Raw genomic sequence first — 27,933 nt, forward strand, 5'->3', positions numbered from 1 at the left:
AGATACAGCGTCACAGTATGGAGAGTACATGGTTCTTCTAGATTTCTGCCAAGCGAAAGTGCAATGGGACATTGTGATGGGTCATCGAAATCACCAATTCTGCTCTTGTGTACAGCATTATATAGACTGTATGATACAGGTTCGAAGATTGTGTATGGAAATGACTCATTCTTATTGTTCAGCGCTGACATGAAAAATATTGTGCACTTTTCAGACATAAACAAATGGCCATAAATTAATATACCCGGGTTTACACACACATTTCTGTTTACCATTGCATTTCATGACTGTGTTTTGGTTTCATTTTACTGTGTATATTTTTATGTTATTTATGTGCCCTGGTGAGTTTGATCTAAGGTTTGGCCCTCTAATATGATCTCAGCAAATAACATGATGTTGTGTGATATTTATTATGTTTTATTATGTGACCCAGTGACTTTATTTTATTGATTAAATTGTTTTTCTGGAACCAATAATTTGCTCCCCTAGAGCTGGTATGTGATGCGTGATATTCATTGTTTAATGAGTCAAGCTAACCGCTGTGGTATACTTAATAACTTTCAATATGAAACCAGGACTTTTGAGATCAAGCAGTGCAGTGTATTTTATTCATGTTTTTCAAGATAATATAAGATGTTTTTCCAAGGTGTAAGCAAAATGAGTCCTGTGTGATTTTCTTGTTTTATTAAGTAAGCGTGTCCCATGTTTCTTGTATCAATATTCAAATTAATCGCCAAATTGTGTTCCTGTGTGATTTTCTTGTATTTTTTAAATAAGCGCCCTCGTGTCGCGGTTGCTTGTGACGCGTCCCATGCTGCATGTGTCAATTATTCAAATTAAGCGCCTTTTTGTGTTCGCGCATGCGATTTCGCACTCAGACATCGGACAGGTTTCTGCGCCTGACCCGTACCCCGCCTGCAGAGACCGCTCGGACTCAATTCTGTTACATTGGTGTCAGAAGTGGGATTTTTGTTTGTGCTTGCTATTTTTCTGTTTTATTAATGTATTTTGTTGTGACTGAATTTGCAGCTCTGACCCACTCAAGCCTATAATTAGATGTAAATATGAGTAATTTTTACTAATCAAGGAGTAATTAAGGGAGCATCAGTAGTACTTTTTGACATCATCATAACTGCAGGACTTTTAGTGTCATGTGATGGAGACTATGGCTGACCTTGTCTGATGGATTTTCTTGCCATGTACATGTAGGGGAATCTCGGTTGTTAGACAGGTATTGATCCGACACATCGACTCAGGTGATAATAGTTCCAGCAGAGACAATAATGTGATGTTCATCTTGTAAATATTTTATCAGGTGAAAGACTACTAGTGCTTTTTCTTGGGGTTGGATGACCTTTAAAATTTCATGTCATGTTTTGTGTTTACCAATTAAAATCATCTTGTGTCAGCAGAGTAGGAGTTGCAACCAGAGCATTATCCAGGTGTCAACGGAGGAGAGTCAAAGTGTTTTGTCTGCGGAATGCCTGAAGTTGAGACGTGATCCCTTCAAGAGGTTGCGATGGAGACTCAATGATGGATGCAGATGGACTTATGACTATTTGAGCCCCTGAAGACTCTGAGTATGGATATGTGCGTTCTGGAGAGGATTTGTAACTACCCAGCTGCACTGATTTGTACATATGTAGCGTAACTGAACCATTTAATGACAATAAGAGCTCGCCATGCAATGAGGACAAGTAAAGCCAGCTAATACATGTACATTGTACCATGAGATCATCCTGATAGCCTCCTGTGTGGTGCCCATCTCGGTTGGATCAGGAGACAGGTCTGCTGAATTTGTAGGTAGATTCTGTCTTCTTGTAGACTGGTGTCTTTCCGGGCCGTTGCTACTGTGTGTGCCACAAGGGAGTGTTGTCGTGCCAAGAGTGAAGAAACTTATTAAATGCAGAAGTGAAGTTGATGAAACACTGAGTTTGGAGGTAGACTAGTCATGCTGAAGTAATTCAAGGGAAATATGCTGAAGTCAGCGGGAGTAATTTTTGAGCGATGACAGGCTCGTGCCGACCAGGAGGACCATGTTGACCCCCTGGCTCCGGTAGTCCCGGGACGACCCTGGTGGTAGTTCATGGTAGTGATTTGAGACGCGTATGTGCAGTAAATTATGTGAATTATTTGTGTGTTATCAGGATTTCAATCAGAGGTGGTGATTCAGAGACTGTTTTAATGATGTGTTTTGCGCAGTGATTTCAATTATGTACCTGAGGCTGATATATTACTCGACAGTGATTTGATTATCGGAGTTATGGCCATGCAAGCGCAGTTAATTTTGGAGGGACCAATCAGTGTATGTCTAGCAGAAGAGGAGGATGGTGTTTCAATGCTGTTTTCAAGTGTCGTAAAATAGACTGAAGCGAACATTGTGAAGAAGATTTGATCGATGCATTTATAGACATCTACTTCGAGTATTGCAAGGAAGGAGGAAATTGGTTGCACCGACTTTTACCAGTCTGTGGAGTGTATAGACTAGTTGTTGGATGCATGTATAGACATCTACGAGACGATTGTTCAAAGGGAGGAGTTCATGTTCGCTATTGTGTTTTCTTGTGCAGGTTTTTAAATTAATCATTGTGGTGGCTAACGTCCGACGTAACTATTTTCAGGATGTGGTGCTTGTTTCTGCGTTGGCGATGCTCGGCATTTACATATGCTTGCGTAATTTTCAATTTTGGTAGCGTTCGGTTCAGCGCTGTTTTTTTTACAAAGTTTACACCTTGGAAAATGTGTGTTAATCTATGCAAAATGTTGATTATTGATTGTGCATTCCATATCATGTTCATTCATTCCTCCATTCCACTAATGCATCATTAATTCCGTCACATCATTTTGTTTGAAAATGACATGTACCTTTAACTTCTTGCCAAGTAATCAATGAAAAAGATAACTGTAAATTGTGCCATAATATATTGTGCTATGCAAAAGGAAAGGTGTTAATTACTCTACATTTATATGCACATGTAAACAAATCTGACTGTGCTGTGATATAGCAGGCAATTGACAGTGACTGTAAAATTCTATCCTATTGCGAAACTAAAGAGTCACTTTTTGTGCTAGCAGTGAACATTTAAAGTTGAACTGAGTTTATAAAAATGCCACTGTTATGGACACACACAAAAGAGCACTGTGGAACAGGTATTAATCCATGTACATAAATACACATCACTTTTTGTGCTGGCAGTGAACATTGAGAGGCTGATGAACTGATACTTATATATGCTACTGCTATGGACACATACCAAAGAGCAATGTGGAACAATTATACATGTACACTCCCTAAATATGCCTGGTGGTTTGTCAGCGCTGGGACAGCGCTTCGATGGAGGAGGGGGTTGTGTAACGGAATTTTCCTGTGCTAAATCAACCCCTCGCATAATCCTGATAATGCACTGTCTGGAGTTGTCATCAATCAGCAGACCATCATAGCGCCCTCATTTTGGTTGAGATTCACTGACCTCTACAGAGGTCATTTATAAGATTGCATGATTTTCTGAGAAATCAGACTCGCTCAGCATTCATGTGCACCAGTGAAGCGCTGGCCGTGTGTTGTGGTATGCCGCTGAACTTTGCTCCCGGAGGATTGTGCTAAAACGTGATTTTCTGCTGCACCAGCACAATCGAGGGGAATCAACAACAATCATAGGGTTAACGTAATTTCGGATAATTATTACACTGATTTGACTGATTTGTGCTGATTATGGAGGATGATTTGAAATATAAGCTGCAGCTATGATTAATACAAGAACTGCTGCTGCAAATGGGATCCAGTGCTGAATGAATATGTGGTGATTCATGAGATTTTCGATGCAGAATGTGAGTGCTTCTGTGTTGTTTTGATATTGGAAACCTGATTGCAAAGATACAGCGTCCACAGTATGGAGAGTACATGGTTCTTCTAGATTTCTGCCAAGCGAAAGTGCAATGGGACATTGTGATGGGTCATCGAAATCACCAATTCTGCTCTTGTGTACAGCATTATATAGACTGTATGATACAGGTTCGAAGATTGTGTATGGAAATGACTCATTCTTATTGTTCAGCGCTGACATGAAAAATATTGTGCACTTTTCAGACATAAACAAATGGCCATAAATTAATATACCCGGGTTTACACACACATTTCTGTTTGCCATTGCATTTCATGACTGTGTTTTGGTTTCATTTTACTGTGTATATTTTTATGTTATTTATGTGCCCTGGTGAGTTTGATCTAAGGTTTGGCCCTCTAATATGATCTCAGCAAATAACATGATGTTGTGTGATATTTATTATGTTTTATTATGTGACCCAGTGACTTTATTTTATTGATTAAATTGTTTTTCTGGAACCAATAATTTGCTCCCCTAGAGCTGGTATGTGATGCGTGATATTCATTGTTTAATGAGTCAAGCTAACCGCTGTGGTATACTTAATAACTTTCAATATGAAACCAGGACTTTTGAGATCAAGCAGTGCAGTGTATTTTATTCATGTTTTTCAAGATAATATAAGATGTTTTTCCAAGGTGTAAGCAAAATGAGTCCTGTGTGATTTTCTTGTTTTATTAAGTAAGCGTGTCCCATGTTTCTTGTATCAATATTCAAATTAATCGCCAAATTGTGTTCCTGTGTGATTTTCTTGTATTTTTTAAATAAGCGCCCTCGTGTCGCGGGTTGCTTGTGACGCGTCCCATGCTGCATGTGTCAATTATTCAAATTAAGCGCCTTTTTGTGTTCGCAAGCATGCGATTTCAAGACTCAGACATCGGACAGGTTTCTGCGCCTGACCCGTACCCCGCCTGCAGAGACCGCTCGGACTCAATTCTGTTACACTATCATCCAAATTTGAACGCCAACAGAATGTTTAAAAATATAATGTTGATCTACTGAAAAATGATAGCTTCGGACTGTAGCCTTGAATGCATTGTGTGCAAATTTAAAGAATTCTCGAGTAAGTATATATACCGGGTAGCCTTACAAACATGACAAATGCGTATCGTACATGTATCAGGGAGGGGTACATATGGCAAACTATACTTGGTGCACAATAAAATTTTGACATTTATAATAATATTATACCAAGTGATGGTAGTATTGAAGGGCTGAATGCTGGCTTCTCAGCTAGTTTAAACAATACTAACATGATCGGTATCTGCAACGCTAACAAAAGTTTGAGAATTAATGTAAAAATCATGATTTGGAGTTTCGGACAGCAGTGTTTGACAAATAGGTCACTCTGCATTCGCACTAAATATTCTGTGTGTGAGCAGGAGTATGTATGACCGGTGAAAATTTATGATACAGCATGAGTAGCCTAATTACCGGTGACCACATGCCTTGCTCCATGTACCGTACATGAACGATATGACAGTTGGAGAGTTGGCTTTTCAAAAATTTTTGTTTGTTTTTACATTTAATTCTCAACTTTTGTTTGAGATGTCCAGTACACAGTTACTAATCATAATATTGTCTAAATGTACTTTGAAAAATTCAGTTAAAAAGTACTTGTAACTTACCAAGCCCAGGATTTTTACGGCAAAGTATCGGCAAAAATTGTGACATTTTATGGACTAAATATTTGTTGAAATATGTGAGATAAAGTCATTTGCAGTCTCTTTTATTTCATTGAATTTGATTTAGCTTTTGCCATGTTTACACATATCAAACACAGGCTTTGCATTTTAAATTTGCCAATGTGCAGTCAACCCTGCAGTCAATTTACAATGTACGCAACGCAAGCATTTGTCAGCAGCGGAACAAAAACCATGTCCAATGGCAATGACTAACTTTGCATACAATTTTTAGGATCCATAATGACAGATTTGGTGCACTATATAATAAGGCCCATGAAAGTCAATTCCGAGTTTATCGTCCCTTTTTTTCCCCAGGTTGGTGAGGTGACTTTTTCATTTTTCATTTTTTTTTATTGCATCAGATTTCATTATTGACCTAAATTGCGTGTTGATTTAAAGCCACACTCTTACATGTTATTTATAAACATGTTTTGATATGGGTAGGGACTAGAAAAGTTAGAAAAAAGCCTGGTTTTGGTTCCAAGTTATACATTTATATGTTTTACAAACAAAAATATATGTTTCCAATTGCTAAAACTGGTGAAAACACTGATACTTTGAAAATAGTGAATTATTTTTGAAAATTTGACGCGGGTGTTTTTGGTGTCCAAAAAGTGACGCTGGCGGGAGACGATAAACTCGAATCGACTTTCACGCTACCTAATGGTTATAATTGGTTAACATTTTGCCATTTTGATTCAAGTTATTTATTATTTATATTTTCATTCAGCAATCAGAAGACTGGTCACCACAATGACGACATCAGGGGATCTTGAAGAATTTCATTACTATGTCCAATGCCACGAAGCCATCCAGGTAGTGTGTGATCAAGTGGTTCTACCATGTGCAGAGAATGTTATTAAAAATTGGCACACTACAAGACAAATCACCCTCCACTGTGACCCTACCAATCCGTCAGTAACCCTTCAAAGTTGTTTACATCCAACACAATGTCCTGTCAGTGTAACAGACAACAAACGTAGATTGCAACCTCGTGACTGCCCTATATACCCTCTCCCTTGTTACTGCCGCGTGCACCGTGTAAAACCCCATCCACATTACCCTTGTCAGAATTGTATTCAATGGTGCCATGCAATAGAGTCTTTATTTTGGACTAATGGTTATCCGAAGAAGGATGCACGAGTCACCTGGAGAAACATCAACCCACCAAGACTCTTCCATGATTATGTTGAGTTAGCCAAAGCCTTTGCTGTTAGTCTTCCACCAGGACAGAGTCCAACTTGTTTTGGTGACTTTGATCCTGCTTCCATCTTGAAGGTCATGATGAAATTTGGAGCATGTCATCTCAACAATCCAGCTAATCATGATGTTATAAACAAGGTAGGAAAATATTTTTTGACACATGTTGATAGATTCAGTTTTATTATGGCAGTAGATGCCATACCGTAAAAACTCGATATACTGTATGTGCTTACATGTACAGTACTATTGAGGGCTTTTGAAAACATGAAATTGTACCAAAGTCGTGTGCTTTATAAACTGAGCTAATCGGGTTGAGACACACATTTGCAGGTTTACTTACAAGTTCATCTAGATGTGTATCGATGATTTGCTCAAGACCCTTTACACTTTTTTACGGTATGTAGTCAGACTGATGAGGTGATCCTGTAATGTTGTATTGCATGTTTTTATTCTATACCATTTTCATAATTTTAAATGATTCTTATATGATATGCATATTTTGCACAAATTATATGGAATACAAATCTCTGCATTTAAGTGTAAAAGAAATTAAAATTGAACTAAAGTTTCATTATATTAATTTTTGCGGAGTTAAAGATTAGTAATGTACATGTAGACTTCTGAGTACAGCAACGTCTGAGTTCAAAGTCTGAATGATGGACATTTAGATCCTGTGGATCACAAAGTACCCCCCCCCCCCCTTTAAATTGGAATAAAATGGGTGAGCATTTTACGGATCACTTCGGCATAGTACTTCAGTTGTCTCAAATAATTTGTGGCTATTGTGGAAACTAGATACTGATTTTCTATATATGACAATTGTGAACCAGTTGGGACAGTTAGGGATAAACACCATACTCTTTTGAAACTGACTGCAAGCTATTACAATGTATATATGCAGTGATCGGTGTGTTGTTATTAATCCTCCATTGAAATAGGTTTATCAAGTACGAAACAATCTCTGCCATAAGAGAATTGCAGATAATCTGAAGGTGACCAAATCAACAAGAAATGGATGCTTTGATGATATCTTCAATCTGGTAAAGCTTCTCGAGAAAATACATCCACAGTATTTCACAACAGCACAAGCTGATGATATCAGATGCAAACTACAACATGTAAGTGTAATATTAATTCTTGATAGTCATCTTAAAAAAGTATACTGTATTCAACAACTCTTCCTATACTTTTGTACAGGAGCCAACCGTTGTTAATCCGTGATGAATCCACACTTTTGCAGTTAAGCGTATACGCAAATGCCAGCGCACATCCGCGTTAGGTGTGAGCGCGTAAAATTTGTCATGTCAGTATTTTAGAAGTATCGGATAAAGATTGCCGTTTTATTCAGTTTTATTGATGATATAAACAGAAATCACAGATCTTTTTGTAAGGCTGACTGTCAATGATTAACTGACATTCCTCATGAAATAATCGGGGAAATAATCATGTGAATTATACAATTTTTAGCTAGTTTTCGTTGTTGAAAGGGTTTCAATCATGTTTCACCGTTGTTCATCACCGATTAACAACTTGTGTCCGGCGCGTCTGCCTGATTTACTTCGCTCGGCCCTCGCGAAGTAAACCTCGCGGACGCATCGTTGTTAATCGGTGATGAACAACGGTGAAACATGATTGAATCCCTAATTCAACCTGATTAGTGCCTCTGATCCTAATTGTGGATTACTGATGGATGATCGACAAGAGGGTGAGGTATCTGGTATCACCATCCACCATCTGCAGGCCAACCTACATGTACACTGTAGTATGCTTTTTACCCACAAATATAAACCCCTGTGGAATCTAAAATATAGAAATATAAAACTCTGACTCTGGGTGAAATTGGTTGTCGTTTTGAAACTAGTTTGGGTGAACATGACAAGGAATCGGACACAGTAGCAAAAAGTAAAGGAATCTTTACTGGACAAACCCTGAAATGTGTAACAAAGTTCAACATAATCATGTTATCAATTGGGACGGTGCCAAAATTCTTGACAAGGAATGAAATGTGGTGCCTCGCTGCATCAAAGAATTCATGTGGAAAAGAATAAGAGGGGCACATTTTTTCAGTCTCAATTGGTATACGATCCACTTCTGGGTGCTAGTGCGCCCTCAGTTTGTGATCAATCAATCAGAAGTACCATCACAAATTTGCAATAGAATATTCTTAAAATTCAAATTGAATTCTTCTAGCATTGTTCCCCAAACTTGCTTAGTGCATCACACCTGCATGTTGCTTACCTGCTGCTATTATTCATGTGATGTTTATTTGTTTGTTTGTGATATATCACTGTGCATTCTGTAACCCTCATCAATTGATGAATCATTCCACATATATTTTCTTCATGTGTCACAGATAAAGACTCTGGCTGTAACACATGAAATGGAAGAAAGAGCAACAAGACCATTGACAGCAGAAATGAAACAATGGATGCAGCAAATCGTCAAAGATTCTGAGGATGAACTCCAAAAAGTCATGCAAAAAGAGCGGAAGGTACTACAGGACACTATGTCAGACTGCATAGATGCACAAACTAGAAGACTTCAAGATACCATCGGAGAACAGACAAGACACCAGACCACTACACTACAAGATACTTACAGAGACCAAACAGGACAGCAGATGGACAAACTTACCAGCCAAATTGACAAAGGTAAAATAAACAGACTATAGTGATGAAGATTTTTTCAGTAAATAAAGCTATAATGATTAATAGTACAGTAGGGCAATTCCTGGTAACTTGTGCTACACTTTTTGAGCATCCTTTTACAAATTATGCTCCAGCTTTTAAACTTATTTGAGTGGAATCTTTATTTTTTGTATTTTAATAAGTACCCGACATTCAACGCTAGATCCTCATAGTAATGCTAAATGAAGATATCAACTGCTGTACGTATGGGACAACTGTTAAAAAACTGTAACTCATGCTACGAGCAGAGGACATGCTAAAAATGACTCATGTTTATTTTGATGGTGTGTGTCCTAAAACAAAAAAAAATATATTTAAGCCTAATTGATTTTATAATTTATAAGTAATTATAATGTTAATTATATATAAAAGGGCATTTGTGATCCACAGTCTCACCCCCCACTTTTCTCAAAAAAAGTTGGGATCTTTATTCCACTGGAAACCTCTGGCTACATAAAATGTTCACAAATTTCTGCAGATTAATTCGATTAGCAAAAATATTGTCAAATTTGAATTATATGTTCTGGTGTACCAGAAAGAAATGACAACAGTGGCCTATGGAGAGCTTGAGCAATGTAATACACATTATCATACATAACTAAAAAAACGCAAATATGCAAAATTGGAATCGACCAGGGTTGTTTGAAATTAAATCATTGATTTAAAATCACTTGGTTTTTTTAAACCTTTTTCATTTTTTACCATTTTTGATAAATGTAAGCTAATTTCTTTCTTAAATTGACTGTTTTACTTCATTCCTGAATGTGTTTCTACAACTTTTGGATACAAGTAAAATACCTCTATAATGTCACTTTATCTATTGCTAAACAAGTATTCCTGAAAAAAATTGGTGTCAGTTCCAATTTACAATGTAATTATTATTTGAATGTAATGTTAAAGAGAAGTTTTGCACTGTAGCGCTGACAAGAACATGAGTGGTAGTTCATATATCATTAAATAGGCCCACATGTTTTGGCTAACGTCAGCCTTCTATTCTTCAAATCTTTTCAGAGGGCGCACCACCAAATCACTCCACGATTTATGTAGGCCTACCAGTGAAATTCGGTTAAAATAGTCCACCGCTTATTTGAGCTTGTTGCGGCTTTATTTTCAAGATAATTGTCAAAATTACCTGCTTTTCAGCTCATTTGCTTCTGGCAAGTGTCTACATGAAGGAATCTGAGAAAATATCCCAATATTTTATTTCAGAGGTGAAGTGTTAGCGCAAAAACGTCCGGTTTCAAAAATGAGTGATTTTTTAGGGTTAAATTTGAAATGGAGCCTTGATCTTTGGTTCGAGTTGTATTTTTTCCTGAATGTATTTTATGCTTTCTCTCCCCCACCAGCTCCAAGTACAGATAAAATACAAAAAGCTGAAAAGAAGAAGAAGAAAAAAAGATGTGGACACCGTCGGCTTCCCACGTGTATTATCCGCCGTGCCATTATCACGTGACTGTAGAAAAATGCTGCTGCCACCAGATATAGGCTAATTAAAACAGCGTGACATTATCAAGACTTATGTTTGAAAGCTGTCCTCAGATCGATGCGTGAAGTTTCCAGTCCATCACACTACGTGCTCTATTTATTAGTCCATGTCGATATTATCAAGACAGAGATTGCGTCTGATGACGTCATCTGTCAAAGTCTCTGATGATGACCCGGCGGTAACGGCGCCTTTAAGCTTATAGTAATTTTGCACCTTCAAACCGTACAAACCATCTCAAAAGTTAGGTCTTTATAGTAGGAAACTTTCTTTAGCGGGGGTACCATGTCAACAATGCCTAGAAAAGTTGCTTTTTGCCTTGTAAAAGTACGTAATTTTTCGGCATTTCCGGGTATCAGCATGGAAGCAGATCGATTCGGCCCAAACCAATTCGTCCACAGTTGACTTGGCCATATGCCAATTCATGCATTGGCCCCAAGCTAAGTCAGCCACAAACCAATTCGATATTGACCAAAAGAGATAAACGATTTAATATGTTAATGGATATATGTGACCGTCCATCACGAAACAGCTGTAAAGTCGGCTGGCGGTCAATTTTGTTTTATTTCGTGTTTAGAAAATATATCATAAGCTGTAAAATGAAAAATCATTTGACTCAAACGATATCCAGAAGTAAAAACAAGGGGGTTAAGTGCACAACGTACAAAGAAGGTGACTATATCTCATTAACCGATGATCCTACAGATATGCGACCACTGACTTTTCTGTTCCTTTTTGACATATGGCACGACTCTCTAAGATATTTGGTTAAAATTTTTAAAAAAGTGACTATATCTTATTAACCAATGATCGTACAGATATGCGACCACTGACTTTTTTTTTGTTCCTTATGACTAAGGGAAAAGTTTGACATATCTCACGACTCTGCAGGAAATGATGTACATCATCATCATCATACATCATCATTTTATTTTCATACAAATCGACATACAAAATATATATAAAAGACACAACATTTGAATGAGGAGATGCTCAAAAGGCCTGAAGCGAGCACCCCCTTACACTGCCTTAAGGTTGGTCTGAACCCTGGAATTATGGAAACTTTCTGGCCTCATAACTTCTAAATTGTTGGTCTAAAGTATATAAAAAGTATACATATTTAGAATGGCAAAGACTTGATAAGTTCATCTGTGAGGTCAAATTTGGGCCAAAATGGCACTTTTGGCCCAAAATCCCAAAAATAATGGTTTTTGGCCCACTTCTTTTTAGTGCATCGTAAAGAAAAAATTCTTGGGCCAAAATTTTTTCTTCATAATTTTAAAAACTAGATCAAAATATCTAGGACCCGTTTTTTCATTTTTTTTATTTTTTTTCAATTTCACCAAAAATATTTTGACCATTTTTGGCAAATTTCTCAAAGTTGGTCGAAATTCAAAAAATGAAAAAAAGCGCCCTAGATATTTTGATCTAGTTTTTAAAATAAATAAAAACCATTTTGGCCCAAGAATTTTTTTGTTACGATGCACGAAAAAGAGGTGGGCCAAAAACCATTATTTTTGGGATTTTGGGCCAAAAGTGCCATTTTGGCCCAAATTTGACCTCACAGATGAACTTATCAAGTCTTTGCCATTCTAAATATGTATACTTTTATATACTTTGGACCAACATTTTAGAAGTTATGAGGCCCGAAAATTTCCATATTTCCAGGGTTCAGACCAACCTTAAGTTACAACATACAATTACACAAAGCTAACAAATAAAAGAGAGAGGAGAAGAACATGCAAAGAAAGAAGCAATATAAATATTTATAACATTTCATATAGACATTCCACAGTTCACAGAAGAAATTGATAGTTGGGGTGGAGATGGGTGGGGATGGGTGAGGTCATTAAATAATGCCTAAATATTAGATGTAATTTTTTATTAGACTTGTTCTTTATTTGTAACTTAAACTGGTTTACTGATTTTGCCATCTTTATATATTTATCAGTAATATTCCATTTCCTAGGACCGGCAGCTCACCGGAAGCCCGTGTTGTGTGGGCCACAATAACTCGACTACGTACCCGCTATATACGCACAGATACGCTGAACGCTGACTTTTTTGTTCTTTATGACCTGAGGAAAAGTTCGACATATCACACGACTCTTTAGGATATTTGGTTTAAAAGATAGAGGGTTAAGTGCACAAAGTACAACGAATTGGTTTGTGACCGAATGCAAGACATCAAGGCATCTAAATATACAGATTTGGTGTAAAAACAACGGTTATGGAGAAAATCACGAAATAGTTAAATTTGGCCAACTTTTTTTGTACATCAATATACAGGGTTCGAATTAGCATGTGGGCGAATTGGTTTGGGGTTGAATTGACGAATAGTATTGATATCGATATTGATATTTTTACCCACGTGATATTTCGATATGATGATTCGAATTGTCACGTGATCGTCAAACCTGTACTAAAGGTGTCAGTTCTGCAGGAACTGACACAAAAATCATCTTCAAGGTACAGAATTCAACAGGTTTTTGCCAAATTTTTTCTTTGAAATTTTCACATGTAAAAACATGTTTTGAATTTGTGTAAATACCTGATAGTATTGCACATATGTCTAGCATTCCACTGGTCTCGTTTGAATTTATTATGGGGTATAGCAGTTCTTGGAATTAAGAAAATCAAAAAAATCTGATTAAAAAAAAAAATTTGATTAAAAAAAAAAAAAAAAAAAAAATCACCAGCATGGAATCCACTGAACTTTTGGGAACAAACTTTTTTGTGGATATATACTGACAAATGTCATAAAAAGAGGATGCTATAGGATCACGAAATACTCCTTTAAGGTTTATCTTGGATATACCTTAAAAAGATTTGCCCTGCATATGTGTACATCCATATCAAGCGATGCACTTGTCGGCTGCTACATGTGTCTCATTTCAAATAATAGGTAGGAATAAATACCAGACTCAACTTAAATGGAGGTCACTTCAAATCATCCCAAGTTACAAGGTTTACGAATGCAGAGAACATTCCTTAACCATGTGACTTGGGAATTATTTGAAGTGACCTTCACTTGAGATGAGTCTGATATTTATTCCTAGCTATTATTTGAAATGAGACACATGTAGCAGCCGACAAGTGCATCGTTTTGATATGGATGTACACATATATAGTTTTTCATTCAAATGATTACCATTCAGTGATTCCAGCGCAAGTGTAAAAAAATTAAGATTGTTTTTAAATTGCTTAAAAGGGCATTTTGTGATCCACAGCATCATCCCCCACTTTTCTCAAAAGAAGTTGAGATTTTTATATCACTGGAACCCTATGACTATACATAATGTTTATTTACAAAACAATTCTTGCAGATTAAGGGCTCTGAAATGAGCGTTTAGAGCATTTCGACAGTATTTTTTATGGGACATGAGAGCACCACAGACGTACATTGTATCGAATTGTATTCTGAATACGATGTCTTTCTGATATCAAATAATTTTCATTTTTGAAAATCACGATATAATACAAATTTTATGACAAATTATAAAAATTTGATATTTTTCAAATTTTTGATATATAACAGTCCTCGAAGTAAATTTTATAAATCTAATGATATATTCTTAAAGTGTATCATGTAGCTGGGAGGAAAAGCCGACGATCAATTGAAAATTTTGACCTTTCATATTGAAGATATGGATTTTTTTCCCAAAAAGACCTAATTTGTTTGTGTGTTTTGGGAAAAAAATCCATATCTTCAATACGAAAGGTCAAAATTTTCAATTGATCGTCGGCATTTCATCCCACCTACATACACGTTAAGTATAAATCATCAGATTTATAAAGTTTACTTTGAGTACTGTTAAATATCAAAAACATCATTTTTTAATGATTTGCCATAAAATGTGTATTACATTGCGAATTTCAAAAAATCAAAATTATTTGATATCAAAAGGACATTCTTCGTATTCAGAATGCAATTCGATATGTCTGATGTGCTCTTATGTCCCACAATAAATACTGTCCAAACGTTCATACCCCACCCCTTCGGATATGGTTTAGCAAAGATATCGTGAAATTTGAATTTCATTCTGGTATACCAGAACGAAATTCTTATTCTATTCCTTATTCTTATAATTATAATATAGACCCATTTTTTGTGACTGCTTTTTCTCAGCATACAAATCAGAATCAGAATAATGTTTGAAACTTGAATTTTGTGCTTTAAAAAAACTCTAAAAATTAGGAATGACTGACAACATAATTATAGGCCTAACAAAATTATTTTTCGACATAATTAATTGCATAATCCCCCCTAGGATTATGAGAATTATGGTTCGGACGCCACCACAAAGTTCATAACATTAGTCATTGTTCAAATAATCAGTGCGCCAAGTTTATCCATGATATATCATGGCCGACTGCCTTAGGATATTTCAACTTTTTTATAATACCCTAAAATAATGTAATACAAATTTTGGTGGAAATACACACCTATGTGTATTTCTGACATGATTTCAATTCTGGTGTGATTTTCCATTTTTTTTTCAAGTATATCTTCTCTTTGCTGCTAGGGGGAGGTGAATGACTTAATTGATTCTAGAGACAATTTTAATATCTCTTTTCTGTCAATAGTTCAAGTTTTAATAATCATCACAACAACAACGTGCGCGGGGGATTCAACTTCAATAGGCCTACATCAATCAACAAAATGCAAGTTATGGTCATATTACATTTAATCACAATAAATATCTATTGCATAATACATGAAAATAACCTGCCCTGAAAGTGTAAAATGCTATACTGCTAGCTACTTTCCTACCATGCTAAATTTGGTAGTCATGTTGTTTGAAAAAACGGCCAGCTTCAGGTAAAATGTCTTATTTTGTCTTAAAGGAGTGTTTCGTGATCCTAGCATCCTCTTTTTATGACATTTTTCAGTACATATCCACGAAAAAAGCCTATTCCCAAAATTTCAGTTGATTCCGAATTTGCGATTGCGAGTCATGCAAGATTATGTGTATTACACTGCTCCATAGACAATGCGTTGTAATTTCGTTCTGGTGCACCAGAACGAAATTCAAATTTCACGATATCTTTGCAAAACGCAATTAATCTGCAAGAAATATTTTGTACATAAACATTATGTAGCCAGAGGTTTCCAGTGATATAAAAATCTCAACTTTTTTGAGAAAAGTGGGGGATGAGGCTGTGGATCACGAAATGCCCCTTTAAATACACTAGTTTGACTAAAAGCTTTAAGCCTCAGCACACTTTACAGGTTGTCGCTGACCACTACGGCCCCACATCATTCCATAAAACAACAACACAGGGTCTTTCCAGTTTTAAGAGTGCACACCCTAGACATGACCTTTGCAACCAGGATCAGCTCCCCGAGTTTTGTACGGGTTACAACAAGACAATTAGCAGCGAGTTCCTTGTCCAGGGGAATTTCAAGCTAGTTACTCAATTTTTCCACAAGAGCATACTAAACCACTGCCAGGGCTTGAACCTGCAACCTCTCGCACCAAAGTAGAACGCTTTACCAATTGAGCTAACTTGATAACCACAGCAGGCTATGTTAGTTGTACACCCATATCAAAACGATGCACTTGTCGGCTGCTACATGTGTCTCATTTCACATAATAATTAGGAATAAATACCAGACTCATCTCCAAAGTGGAGGTCACTTCAAATCATCCCCAAGTCACAGAATACAGAGAACATTCCTTAACTATGTGACTTTGGGATGATCTGAAGTGACCTCCACTTTGGAGATGAGTCTGGTATTTATTCCTAACCATTATGTGAAATGAGACAAATGAAACAGCCGACAAGTACATTGTTTTGATATGGATGTACAACAAAGGTGATTTTAATTATTCTCTGAATTAGCCTATCGCTGAGAGGCCCGCTGAGAGGGCCTATAATCAAACCTAGTTTATAATTATATTAATAATAGTTGCTCACCTTTTTTTACCATCCAGGACATCTTCAAGCAGAAGAAAAAGCACAAGAAAGGCAAAAAGAACTACAAAAGGTAGGCCAAGATCCTTATTATTGGCTTATAATTTCTTTACGGGAAAGAGGGGAGAGAATTCATCATGTCTTTTCTATAAGGCAAAAAAAAAATATTGTTGTGTTGCCCTCAAGTGGAAAAATGGGAAACTTGGGTAGGACGGTCGGATTATTATTATTATTATTATTTTTTTTTTTTAAATCCCCTCAAATATTAAATAATGCTTGTTCAATTAGGGACATTTGTCAATTTTGACTTCTGGATACCTGTTAGACAACAATTAAAGACTAGTCTTACAATAAAATATTAATTTTAAGTGAAAAACATTGAGTTTTTGAACAAATCTATAAAAATCATCATTCCAAAAAAAAAAAAAACTAGAGCAAATGTGCCTTTGCAAGGGCACGAGGTAAGTTAGGCGATGACTGTGACGATCTGATCAAGCAGCAACACTGTGCTGGATAGTATTAATTTTAATAAGATTGTTTCATTAATTGCCGTTTTAATAAACCTTAATCATGGAAAGCTGGCATTTTGAAAACTTGACCTTTGACCTCTGTGTGACCCCTTAATGACCTTAAATGAATTTCAAAATATTTAAAACATGTTAAGAATGTCATAAGGATCAGTGCATTCAAATTTCAGCTCAATTGGAGCATTTTGGAACACTTGACCTTTGACCCCTTTATGACCCCTTAATGACCTTAAATGAATTTTACATTGTTTTTAAAATGTTTAGAATGTCATAAGGATCATTGCATTGAAATTTCAGCTCAATTTGAGCATTTTGAAAAAACGTGACCTTTGACCCCTTTATGACCCCTTAATGACCTTAAATGAATTTAAAAATATTTTTTAAATGTTTCAAATGTCATAAGGATCATTGCAATTAAATTTCAGCTCAATTGGAGCATTTTGAAAAACTTCACCTTTGACCCCTTTATGGGCCCCTTAATGACCTTAAATAAAATTTAAACATGTTTTAAACATGATTAGAATGTCATAAGGATCATTGCATTTAAATTTCAGCTCAATCGGAGCATTTTCGGTCAAAATGACCTTTTTTTGACCCTGTGACCCCTGGATGACCTCGGACGTTAAATAAATCCATAACTTTTGTAGCCAGCTACCCAATCCTGCTTGTGACTGAGTTTGGTCGAAATCCGATCAAGGATGTGGGAGTAGTAGCAAATTGTGAGAAGAAGAAGAAGAAGAAGAAACTAGAAGGCTATATATTTGTACACAAATACGGCTATACCCGCATGTTGTCGGTGTACCCAAACTAACAGTCCTTATTTGCTGAGGACTAAATTGTAAAAAGTCGTCCAATTGGGTGGAAAATGTGTAAAAAGTGAAAGTCCAAGTCACAAGCTTTAATTTAATATATGTTGCACTCTCGTAGCACTTAAAATAAAGAAATGGTAAAAAGTCCCCTCCCAGGGGAGTCGTCTCTCTTACTCTCCATAGATTGCTGTTGTCAGTCTCTCTTATTCACAGCGAGGCTATGCAATATGATTAGGGGAAACTATTCCAGAGGGAGTATGTAAATTAAATGGAACAGCCTTTCAGAGGGAGTATGTAAATCTAACGGAACCGCCTATTTTGGGGCCATTTCAGAGGGAGTATGTAAATTAAATGGAACAGCCAATGGGTATGTAATTTAACTGGAACAGCCTTAACGCTTCACGCTGGTATTTCCAATTATTATATTATAATACGGATCTGTCTGTTTAGTCCTACGTGTGTGGAGTGGGTGGGTATGTGGTTGTTACTGTTAGTAACAATATAATTCTGAGGTGCTATCTCTGTACAAATTTTGAGCCCGGAAGCTGCTTTATTTGATGAGAAACGGCCGGCCCTTTGTTTTAACATTTGGGGCCCTGGGGCCCATAATATTTGACTTTTGAGGCCCATGTACATAATGTTGAAGTATAATTCTCTAGTATTATCAGTAGACTCAAGCTGGGCACTGCCGCTGCTTTATTTACTGAGTAATGGCCGGCCTTATGTTTTAGGATTTGGGGCCCTGGGGCCCATATTATGTGGTATATGGGGCTCATATGTACATATAACAATGTAATTCTCAGGTGCAATCTGTGTACAAACTCTGAGCCCTAAAGCTGCTTTAATTGATGAGAAACGGCCGGCCCTTTGTTTTAACATGTGGGGCCCTGTGGCCCATATTTTTTTATACTTATGAGGCTCATGTACATATGTTGATGTATAATTCTCAAGTGCTATCAGTAAACTCAAGCTGGGCATTGTAGCTGCTTTATTTACTGAGTAACGGCCGGCCCTATGTTTTAACGTTTGGGGCCCTGGGGCCCATATTATGTGACATATGGGGGTTATACATACATTTGACAATACAATACTAAAGACCTATCTGTGTACCAAATCTGAACCCTGTAGCTACTTTATTTGCTGAGAAACGGCCGGCCCTTTGTTTTAACATTTTGGCCCCTGGGGCCCCTAGCCTTGTACATCTGGGGCCAAAAAGGGCAAAAGGCACATCTACAACTTAGGGTCCATACATATGCCATGTATGAGCCCTAGTGATCTTGTACTTTTAGAGCTAGGCTTGTCAATCTGTTGCACCATATTGTAACATTTGGGCCTCTGGGGCCCATAATATATAACATATAGGGCTCTTGTATATTTGTAAATATAGAGTGCCCCTAGGGCTATCAGTGTACCAACTCAGGGCCCTGAGGCTGCTTCATTTGATGAGAAACGGCGTGCTTTGTATTTTCACATTTGGGCCCCTGGGGCCCGTGACCTTTGACCTCTGTGGCCAAGATGGGCAAAAGGCACTTCTACGGGGTAGGGCCAATAAGTGTACCACATATGGGCCCCAGGGCCTTTGTAGTTTTAGCGCTAGCCTTGACAGAATGATGTGTTTGATGGAGAAGGAGGAGGAGAACTAGAAGGCTATATATTTGTACACAAATACGGCTATACCCGCATGTTATCGGTATACCCAAACTTACAGTCCTTATTTGCTGAGGACTTAAAAAAGAAATTGTAAAAAGTCGCCCAATTGGGCAGCAAATGTGTAAAAAAGTGAAAGTCCAAGTCACAAGCTTTAATTGAATGTAGGTTGCACTGTCGTAGCACTTAACATAAAGACCCCTCCCAGGGGAGTCGTTTCTCTTACTCTCCATAGATTGCTGTTGTCAGTCTCTCTTACTCACAGTGAGGCTATGCAATATGATTAGGGGGAAACTATTCCAGAATGAGTATGTAAATTAAATGGAACAGCCATTTCAGAGGCAATATGTAAATTAAAGGAACAGCCTTTTTGGGGCCATTTCAGAGGGAGTATGTAAATTAAATGGAACAGCCAATGGGTATGTAATTTAACTGGAACAGCCTTAACGCTTCACGCTGGTATTTCCAATTATTATATTATAATACGGATATGTCTGTTTAGTCCTACGTGTGTGGGGTGGGTGGGTATGTTGGTGTTATTAACAATGTAACTCTCAGGTGCTACTGTGTACAAATTCTGAGCCCAGAAGCTGCTTTATTTGATGAGAAACGGTCGGCCCTTTGTTTTAACACTTGGGGCCCTGGGGCCCATAATATTTGACTTATGAGGCTCATGTACATATTTTGAAGTATAATTCTCTAGTTCTATCAGTAGACTCAAGCTGGGCATTGTAGCTGCTTAATTTACAGAGTAACGGCCGGCCCTATGTTTTAGCGTTTGGGGCCCTGAGGCCCATATTATATGACATATGGGGGTCATATATACACAGGACAATATAATACTAAAAGACCTATCTGTGTACCAAATCTGAGCCCTGTAGCTTCCTTATTTGCTGAGAAAAAGGCCGGCCCTTTGTTTTAGCGTTTGGGGCCCTAGGGCCCATATAATGTAATATATGGGGCTCATATGTACATATAACAATGTAATTTTCAGGTGCAATCTGTGTACTAACTCTGAGCCCTAAAGCTGCTTTATTTGATGAGAAATGGCCGGCCTTTTGTTTTAACATTTGGGGCCCTGGGGCCCATAATATTTGACTTATGAGGCTCATGTACATATGTTGAAGTATAATTATCTAGTTCTATCAGTAGACTCAAGCTGGGCATTGTAGCTGCTTAATTTACAGAGTAACGGCCGGCCCTATGTTTTAGCGTTTGGGGCCCTGATGCCCATATTATATGACATATGGGGGTCATATATACACAGGACAATATAATACTAAAAGACCTATCTGTGTACCAAATCTGAGCCCTGTAGCTTTCTTATTTGCTGAGAAACGGCCGGCCCTTTGTTTTAACATTTGGGCCCCTGGGGCCCCTAGCATTGTACATCTGGGGCCAAAATGGGCAAAAGGCACATCTACAACTTAGGGCTCATACATATGCCACATATGAGCCCTAGTGATCTTGTACTTTTAGAGCTAGGCTTGTCAATCTGTTGCACCATATTTTAACATTTGGGCCCCTGGGGCCCATAATATAACATATGGGGCTCTTGTATATTTGTAATCATAGAGTACCCCTAGGGCTATCAGTGTACCAACTCAGGGCCCTGAGGCTGCTTCATTGGATGAGAAATGGCGTGCTTTGTATTTTCACAATTGGGCCCCTGGGGCCCATGACCTTTGACCTCTGGGGCCAAGATGGGCAAAAGGCACTTCTACGGGGTAGGGCCCATAAGTGTACCACATATGGGCCCCAGGGCCTTTGTAGTTTTAGCGCTAGCCTTGACAGAATGATGTGTTTGATGGAGGAGGAGGAGAAGAAGAAACCACAGGATAACAATATACCCGTCCATGCTTCGCATGCGGGTATAAGAAATGGCAAGAAAGAAATAAGTTAGGCTGCACGCCTAACTTTAAAAAAATTGCGACCCTGATTTTTCAGGATTTAGGGTAAGACGGTTGAGGGCAACACAACAATATATTTTTTTTGCCTAACTCCATTTATTTTCAGAATACAAATGGACCAAAGAAGCACATCACTGTGAGTTCAAATTTGTGCCAAAATGTGAAGATTTAAAGAACATAATATCACAAAATGTGTTTATGACAACATTAAGAAAATCAATTTGGAGTAGAATTTTCAGTTTGATTTTCATAAAGAAGCGGCATGATTGAGGTTTCTTAAAAAAAATTTGGCATGAACCCTTAGCTTAAAATATGAAACTTGGTTTCAGTTGGCTTGGAAATATTGCGAAAATAAAATGGTATGAATCATAAATATATTTATTGTGCTATGTGCCAAATACACAACAGCCTGTCCTTCTTCAGACAATGGTGTACAGTATCAAGCAACACGATTAATTCCGTGTTTTAATTCCATTTTGTATCACAGAATTGGAAGAGTTGCCCGCAAGAATTGCTGAGACAAGAGAAAAAGGTAATAACAATGATTCATAACCTCATTAATATACTCGATACATGCGATCTTTTATTTATTTGGCAAAACGCAAACACTGAACGCGGTCACTGATAAACAACAGTGGACCTTCGCGCCGTCAGATTCATAATTCATAATAATATGCAGCCATGAGTTTTGAACTTGCTATCCAAAAAAAAGTGGCGGTGTTGCACTTTTCAGATCCCTCCGGCAATAAATTAACTTAAGGGGGTACTACACCCCTGGCCAATTTTGTGCCTATTTTTGCATTTCTCAAAAAATATAGCGCACTGGCGACAGATAAGATATGTATATTATAGGGGCAAAGACTACAACTACTACACTGAAAATTCAGCAACTCAAGGCAAGAAGTTATTGATTTATTGATCAAATATTGGTTTTCCCTCATTTTTGACTGTAACTCCACAACTGTTGTCTGTGCTGAAATAAAATTTTCTAGTGCAGTAGTTGTAGTCCTTGCCCCTATAATATACATATCTTACTTGTCACCAATGCGCTATAATATTTGAGACAAATGCAAAAATAGGCACAAAATTGGGCAGGGGTGTAGTACCCCCTTAACTAGACAACCCCATGTACTGTTTTTTCTGTCAATTTTCAGTGGAAACTTCATGGTACATGTGGTACTAAAATTCATAAATGATTGTTTTAGGGTGTTGAGGAAATTTCAATTTGTTTTTTGAAATTTGATCAGAAAATGTGACAATATTTATTGTTCAAAATTGACCTTTTCTGAACAAAAGAGAACATAAGGAATTAAAATATGGACAGGAATCAATTATGGGTAAAAGGGGAGATACAGGTCTTGTAATTTTATGCAGGTATTTTCACTCATAACATGTTACACTCAACCTACCTTATTATTTGAATTTCTTGTGAAATTCCTTTCAGAAAATGTATTCATTTTAAGGGTAGGGTCCTATGGATCTCTCCTAAGGGGTATCAATCAGGGCCATGCAAAGGGTGTCAAATTCAAAACATAGGGCTTTAAATGCATTATTTTGTGCTTATTTCCATAATTTATGTGACCGATCCTCAATTTTAATTGAAATCTTAATTTGAATACTTAATTAAGGATCATGGTGCTACCCCTTCCCATTCCAGCTAATTTTATTTAAGAAAAGTTTTTGAATGCAGCGATGGTCAAAATCTGGAGGGGGTACCTTAGGAAGGAATTACACTTTAGTTATTTACATAACAATTAACATCTATTAGTATTGTTTATTTATTATTTTATTATTTTTCAGAAGACAGCAAATATCTGGAAGATGTTAAACAGCAATTGTCGTCCAAGTATACACAACAGTATTCCAGCATGCGGTTTATACCATCAATGGTAGATGAACAACGGACCACAGATGACACATTTGTAGCACCTGAACTCAAACTGTGTTCCATCAATGAAGAATCTTGGAATATATCGTGTGATGAGATGTTCTCAATAAAGATAAGGAATGATAACAAAAAACATATAGTTGTAGTTGGCAGCCCTGGTAGTGGGAAGTCAACACTAATACACAACAGGATAGCCTATGATTGGGGGAGGGCAGTTAAGCACCAACAAATCAAACTATTGTTTGTGATAGATATGTGTAAAGTTGAACCGGGATCTGATGTATTTGAGATTATAGAAGATCAATTGCTTAGAGGTGCACAAAGAGAAAAGCTTGAAAAGTTGTTGGAAGACAATGCACAATCAACTGCCTTTCTCTTGGATGGTTTTGATGAGGTATCTCCAAAATGGGAAGGGGAGGGAAAGGGGAAGAGTCTTTATGCTATCCTGGATGGTTTGTGGTTATCAGGAAGTCATGTAATAGTTACTACAAGACCAGAGAAGTTGTACGACTTCAACAGGCAATACAGAGGATACATTCAATTAGATTTGTTGGGCTTTTCAAATGAGGCAATATCAGAGTTTATCAAAAACGAAGCCAGAAATTTGAAATCAAATACAGAAGCAATGAAGTTAGAAAAGGCAATAAATAATGCTCCCCCTATGTTATCATGGCTACCAACAAATCCCCTCACTCTGTCAATGTTATGTTTCCTATGGCAAGATCATGATTATGATCCTGACGAGGATCAAGATCATGATCCATTAACAAAAGGAGTTACTTCCTTGTATCAAGATGTAATTGCACTCATGATGGTAAGATATGATTTAGATGATTCTGCTGATTCGGATGCCGAAGACAAAGTTCAAACTTTTCTGAAAGGTTTGGGGAAATTTGCATTGCAAGATCTATGTGGCCAGAAGGTCATGGCCAAAGAGCTCCCAGCAGAATATCTGCAAGTTTCCCGACGTATAGGAATCTGCACAACTCACAAACAGCGTGATAAGTTATCTCTCAAAAAGCGTGGCAGCAAGTTTAAACAAATAGAATTCTTGACATTTCCCTTGCACAAAAGTTTTCAAGAGTTTTGTGCTGCTACATATCTAGCAGACATAGCTGATGCCAACCAAGATGAGTTCTTATCAGCAATAAAGCCGGTTGTTGGTAATAAGAGTTTACTTCAGTTTTGTTGTGGTCTTAGCTTGACAGCTGCTTCAACTATACTTCAACACATAGTAAGTACAACAACCGTCAATGTAGAAAATGAGGATACATGTATATTTGGTGTAGGTCCATGTGTTGCTAATCCATGGAAACTTCCTCTCCTTCTTTTGTTTGAAGCAGAGTCACAAATGTCTGAGGACTCTGCAAAGACTATTCAACAGCTGCATGCACTTCTCAGCCCCTTAGTCAAGAGTATACGAATGAATCATGGAAATTGGCCTGCTGACAATGAAATGTGTCACCTCCTTCAGTACTTCATTTCCAAAAAGGATCAAACATCTTGGTTATCTCGGGTCAAGTTTGCTGTCATTGTCTTTTGTACGAAAATGGATATTGGGCCATCACTAGCACAGGAGCAAACAGATTTTGTAGGGTGTCTGTCAAAACTTGGCATATTGAAACTGAGCTCATCTTTCTCCCAATCACAAGTTTCTTGTACACATATTCTTCGATATCTGCAGCTAGCAAAACATGTGGAGAGTGAGAGCGACATACAACAATGCCAACGTACCGAGGTAATCTTTTCAGGTTTTAATGTATCTGAACTTGATTTTCGTATGTTCCTTTCCAACCAGGTAGTACCATTTTCTGTGAAACTCAACACAGTTACATTAGTGGAAGAAACTGAGAGTAATTCCCACGTCACTATCAACTCACTCAATGAATTAATTGTCTGTGATAGTAAATGCAAAGGTCAATCACTTGGAACGATTTTGAGTAGAATGCTTTCAAGAGCCAATGTACCTATTAGACTTTCACTGAGTTGGGAATCGGACAAGCCTTTGTTTCCTACAGCCAATTTGTTACCCACAACTAAGGATCACGTTATAAGACGAGCTACAGATAGGCCTTGGTTAGAATCTACAACTGGGAATCAAGGTAGAAGACGAGCAACAGAAAATCCTTGGTTGAAATCTGCATCTGCTAGAACAACAACAGATTCAAATCGGAACAAACAGCTTCTTGAAGCCCGTCGCCAAAGCCTATCATTCGATTGCTTCTCTTCAATCCCCTTACCAAAAAGTATTCTGACAAATCTCCTGTTATCGGGATGCGCCTTGAACCTACAGGCATTGACAGATATGCTCAAAAGTCAGCATGTCCTCTCTGAGATAACACTACAAAGTGTGTATCTTTTAGGGAACATACCTGTAAAATGTGTCCATGAAAATCATGTCAAAAAATGCATTCTCAAACATGTGGCATTTTTTGACAACTTGGCAAATTTAATTCAACAATTTCCTGAAGTAACCGACTATCATATGTCTGATATTGATGTACAAGATGAGATTGTTGAAGAAATTGTGTCACTAACGTCACTTCAGAATGTTACGATTTCCAAATGCACACTTGGTAGTAATGTGAATGTACTTTTGCGTGGACCCACACCAAAACTGCAGCATCTTGACCTGGCTGATAATAGCATTGGTTCAGATGGGGCATCAGCACTAGCTCAGTCATTCCAACACACTCCAGCACTGCAGCATCTTAACCTGCGTTATAATAGCATTGGTTCAGATGGGGCATCAGCACTAGCTCAGTCATTCCAACACACTCCAGCACTGCAGCATCTTGACCTGGCTGGTAATAGCATTGGTTCAGATGGGGCATCAGCTCTAGCTCAGTCATTCCAACACACTCCAGCACTGCAGCATCTTGACCTGGCTAGTAATATTATTGGTCCAGATGGGGCATCAGCACTAGCTCAGTCATTCCAACACACTCCAACACTTCAGCATCTTAACCTGGATAGGAATAGCATTGGTTCAGATGGGGCATCAGCACTAGCTCAGTCATTCCAACACACTCCAACACTTCAGCATCTTAACCTGGATAGTAATAGCATTGCTTCAGATGGAGCATCAGCACTAGCTCAGTCATTCCAACACACTCCAGCACTGCAGTATCTTGACCTGGGTTATAATAGCATTGGTTCAGATGGGGCATCAGCACTAGCTCAGTCATTCGCACACATGTCAGAATTAAAGACTGTCTCCCTTCTATACAACGATTCAATTGGTCCTGAAGGTGTTGAGGATTTGTTCAGGAATCTCATTCACCTGCCACAGCTTCAGGAGCTGGACCTATATGGCATTGAGTTGTCTGAGAAAGTATGCTCACCATTACTAATGGACTGCTGTCGAAAAATTGGTTGGGAATTTGGTTGGTTTGGTGGTGCATCATTATCATCTGATGAAATCCAATCAGTGTGTGACATAGTCAGGAGTTATCAACCGATAAATAACTCATTGGACAATACAGTATAGAATGATGAAGTAAGGCAAAAGACAAGTTTGTTTCCTTTGCCTAAACACCAAAATGCAAAATGTTGGGTCGAATGTTTTTATTACCAGTTTTTTTTCTTTCTTTTTTTAAGGTCAGGGCAGGGTACATCCAAAATCTGCCTCCAATTGCACAATGTTTCCCACCCAGTCTGTTGTGTACAAGAAAATGCAATTTTTTATTGGGGTTTTCAAATAAACAAAATGCAGTACAGCTGCTTCATTTTAAGCCCAAGTGTATTACAACACTTAGTAGCACCCTGCCTCATAATCAGGACAATCAGTGTAAGATAATCTAGTTTTATCTCAAGGCCTATATCGGTATATAACATTGTTTTTTTTTTTTTCAAAGGGGTCACTGGGTATAAACTAAACAAAAAAGGGGGTCAATGGGTATAAAAATTTGTAAATAAAAATTCCTTTACAAAAGGAATGGGGCACCCAATGTGAGCTTGGATGTGATGTGAGGAAATGCAAGGGGCTTGATTTGTTCAAAGAATTTCATCAGCAACGAAGGGAAGAATATTAAATTTAAAGGATATGTATTGGAGTAGGCGAGGTGTAAGGGAAGGCATGGGATTTAACAAGCTTTGTTTGAAAGTGAAATGTATAAATTGGTTTTTGATTTTGGTTGTAAATGGATGGGAATGGTATTGTGTGTGGGGGCGTGTGTGTGTGTGTGTGGGGGGGTGTATTGCATTGAGGATATTGATTATTAAAGGGGTAATTGGGTGGAAACTTAATGGAGAAAAAAATCTATTTTTTTGTTACAAATTTGCCCAATTTACA

The 27,933-nt window shown here is 37.6% G+C and overlaps 1 protein-coding gene across 1 annotated transcript; it reads left to right on the forward strand.

Annotated features, from left to right (window-relative positions):
- Positions 1-27,729, forward strand: LOC140141380 (uncharacterized). The gene is made up of 7 exons (XM_072163230.1): positions 1-3,828; positions 6,297-6,907; positions 7,708-7,887; positions 9,123-9,420; positions 16,879-16,930; positions 22,237-22,283; positions 23,552-27,729. The coding sequence occupies exons 2-7, from the start codon at positions 6,320-6,322 to the stop codon at positions 27,127-27,129; spliced, it is 4,743 nt and encodes a 1,580-aa protein (XP_072019331.1). The 5' UTR covers positions 1-3,828; positions 6,297-6,319; the 3' UTR covers positions 27,130-27,729.
- Positions 27,730-27,933: the final 204 nt, after the last annotated feature.

This window comes from Amphiura filiformis, chromosome 19 (genome assembly GCF_039555335.1).
Source record: "Amphiura filiformis chromosome 19, Afil_fr2py, whole genome shotgun sequence".
In the NCBI taxonomy this organism is placed as follows: Eukaryota; Metazoa; Echinodermata; class Ophiuroidea; order Amphilepidida; family Amphiuridae; genus Amphiura; species Amphiura filiformis.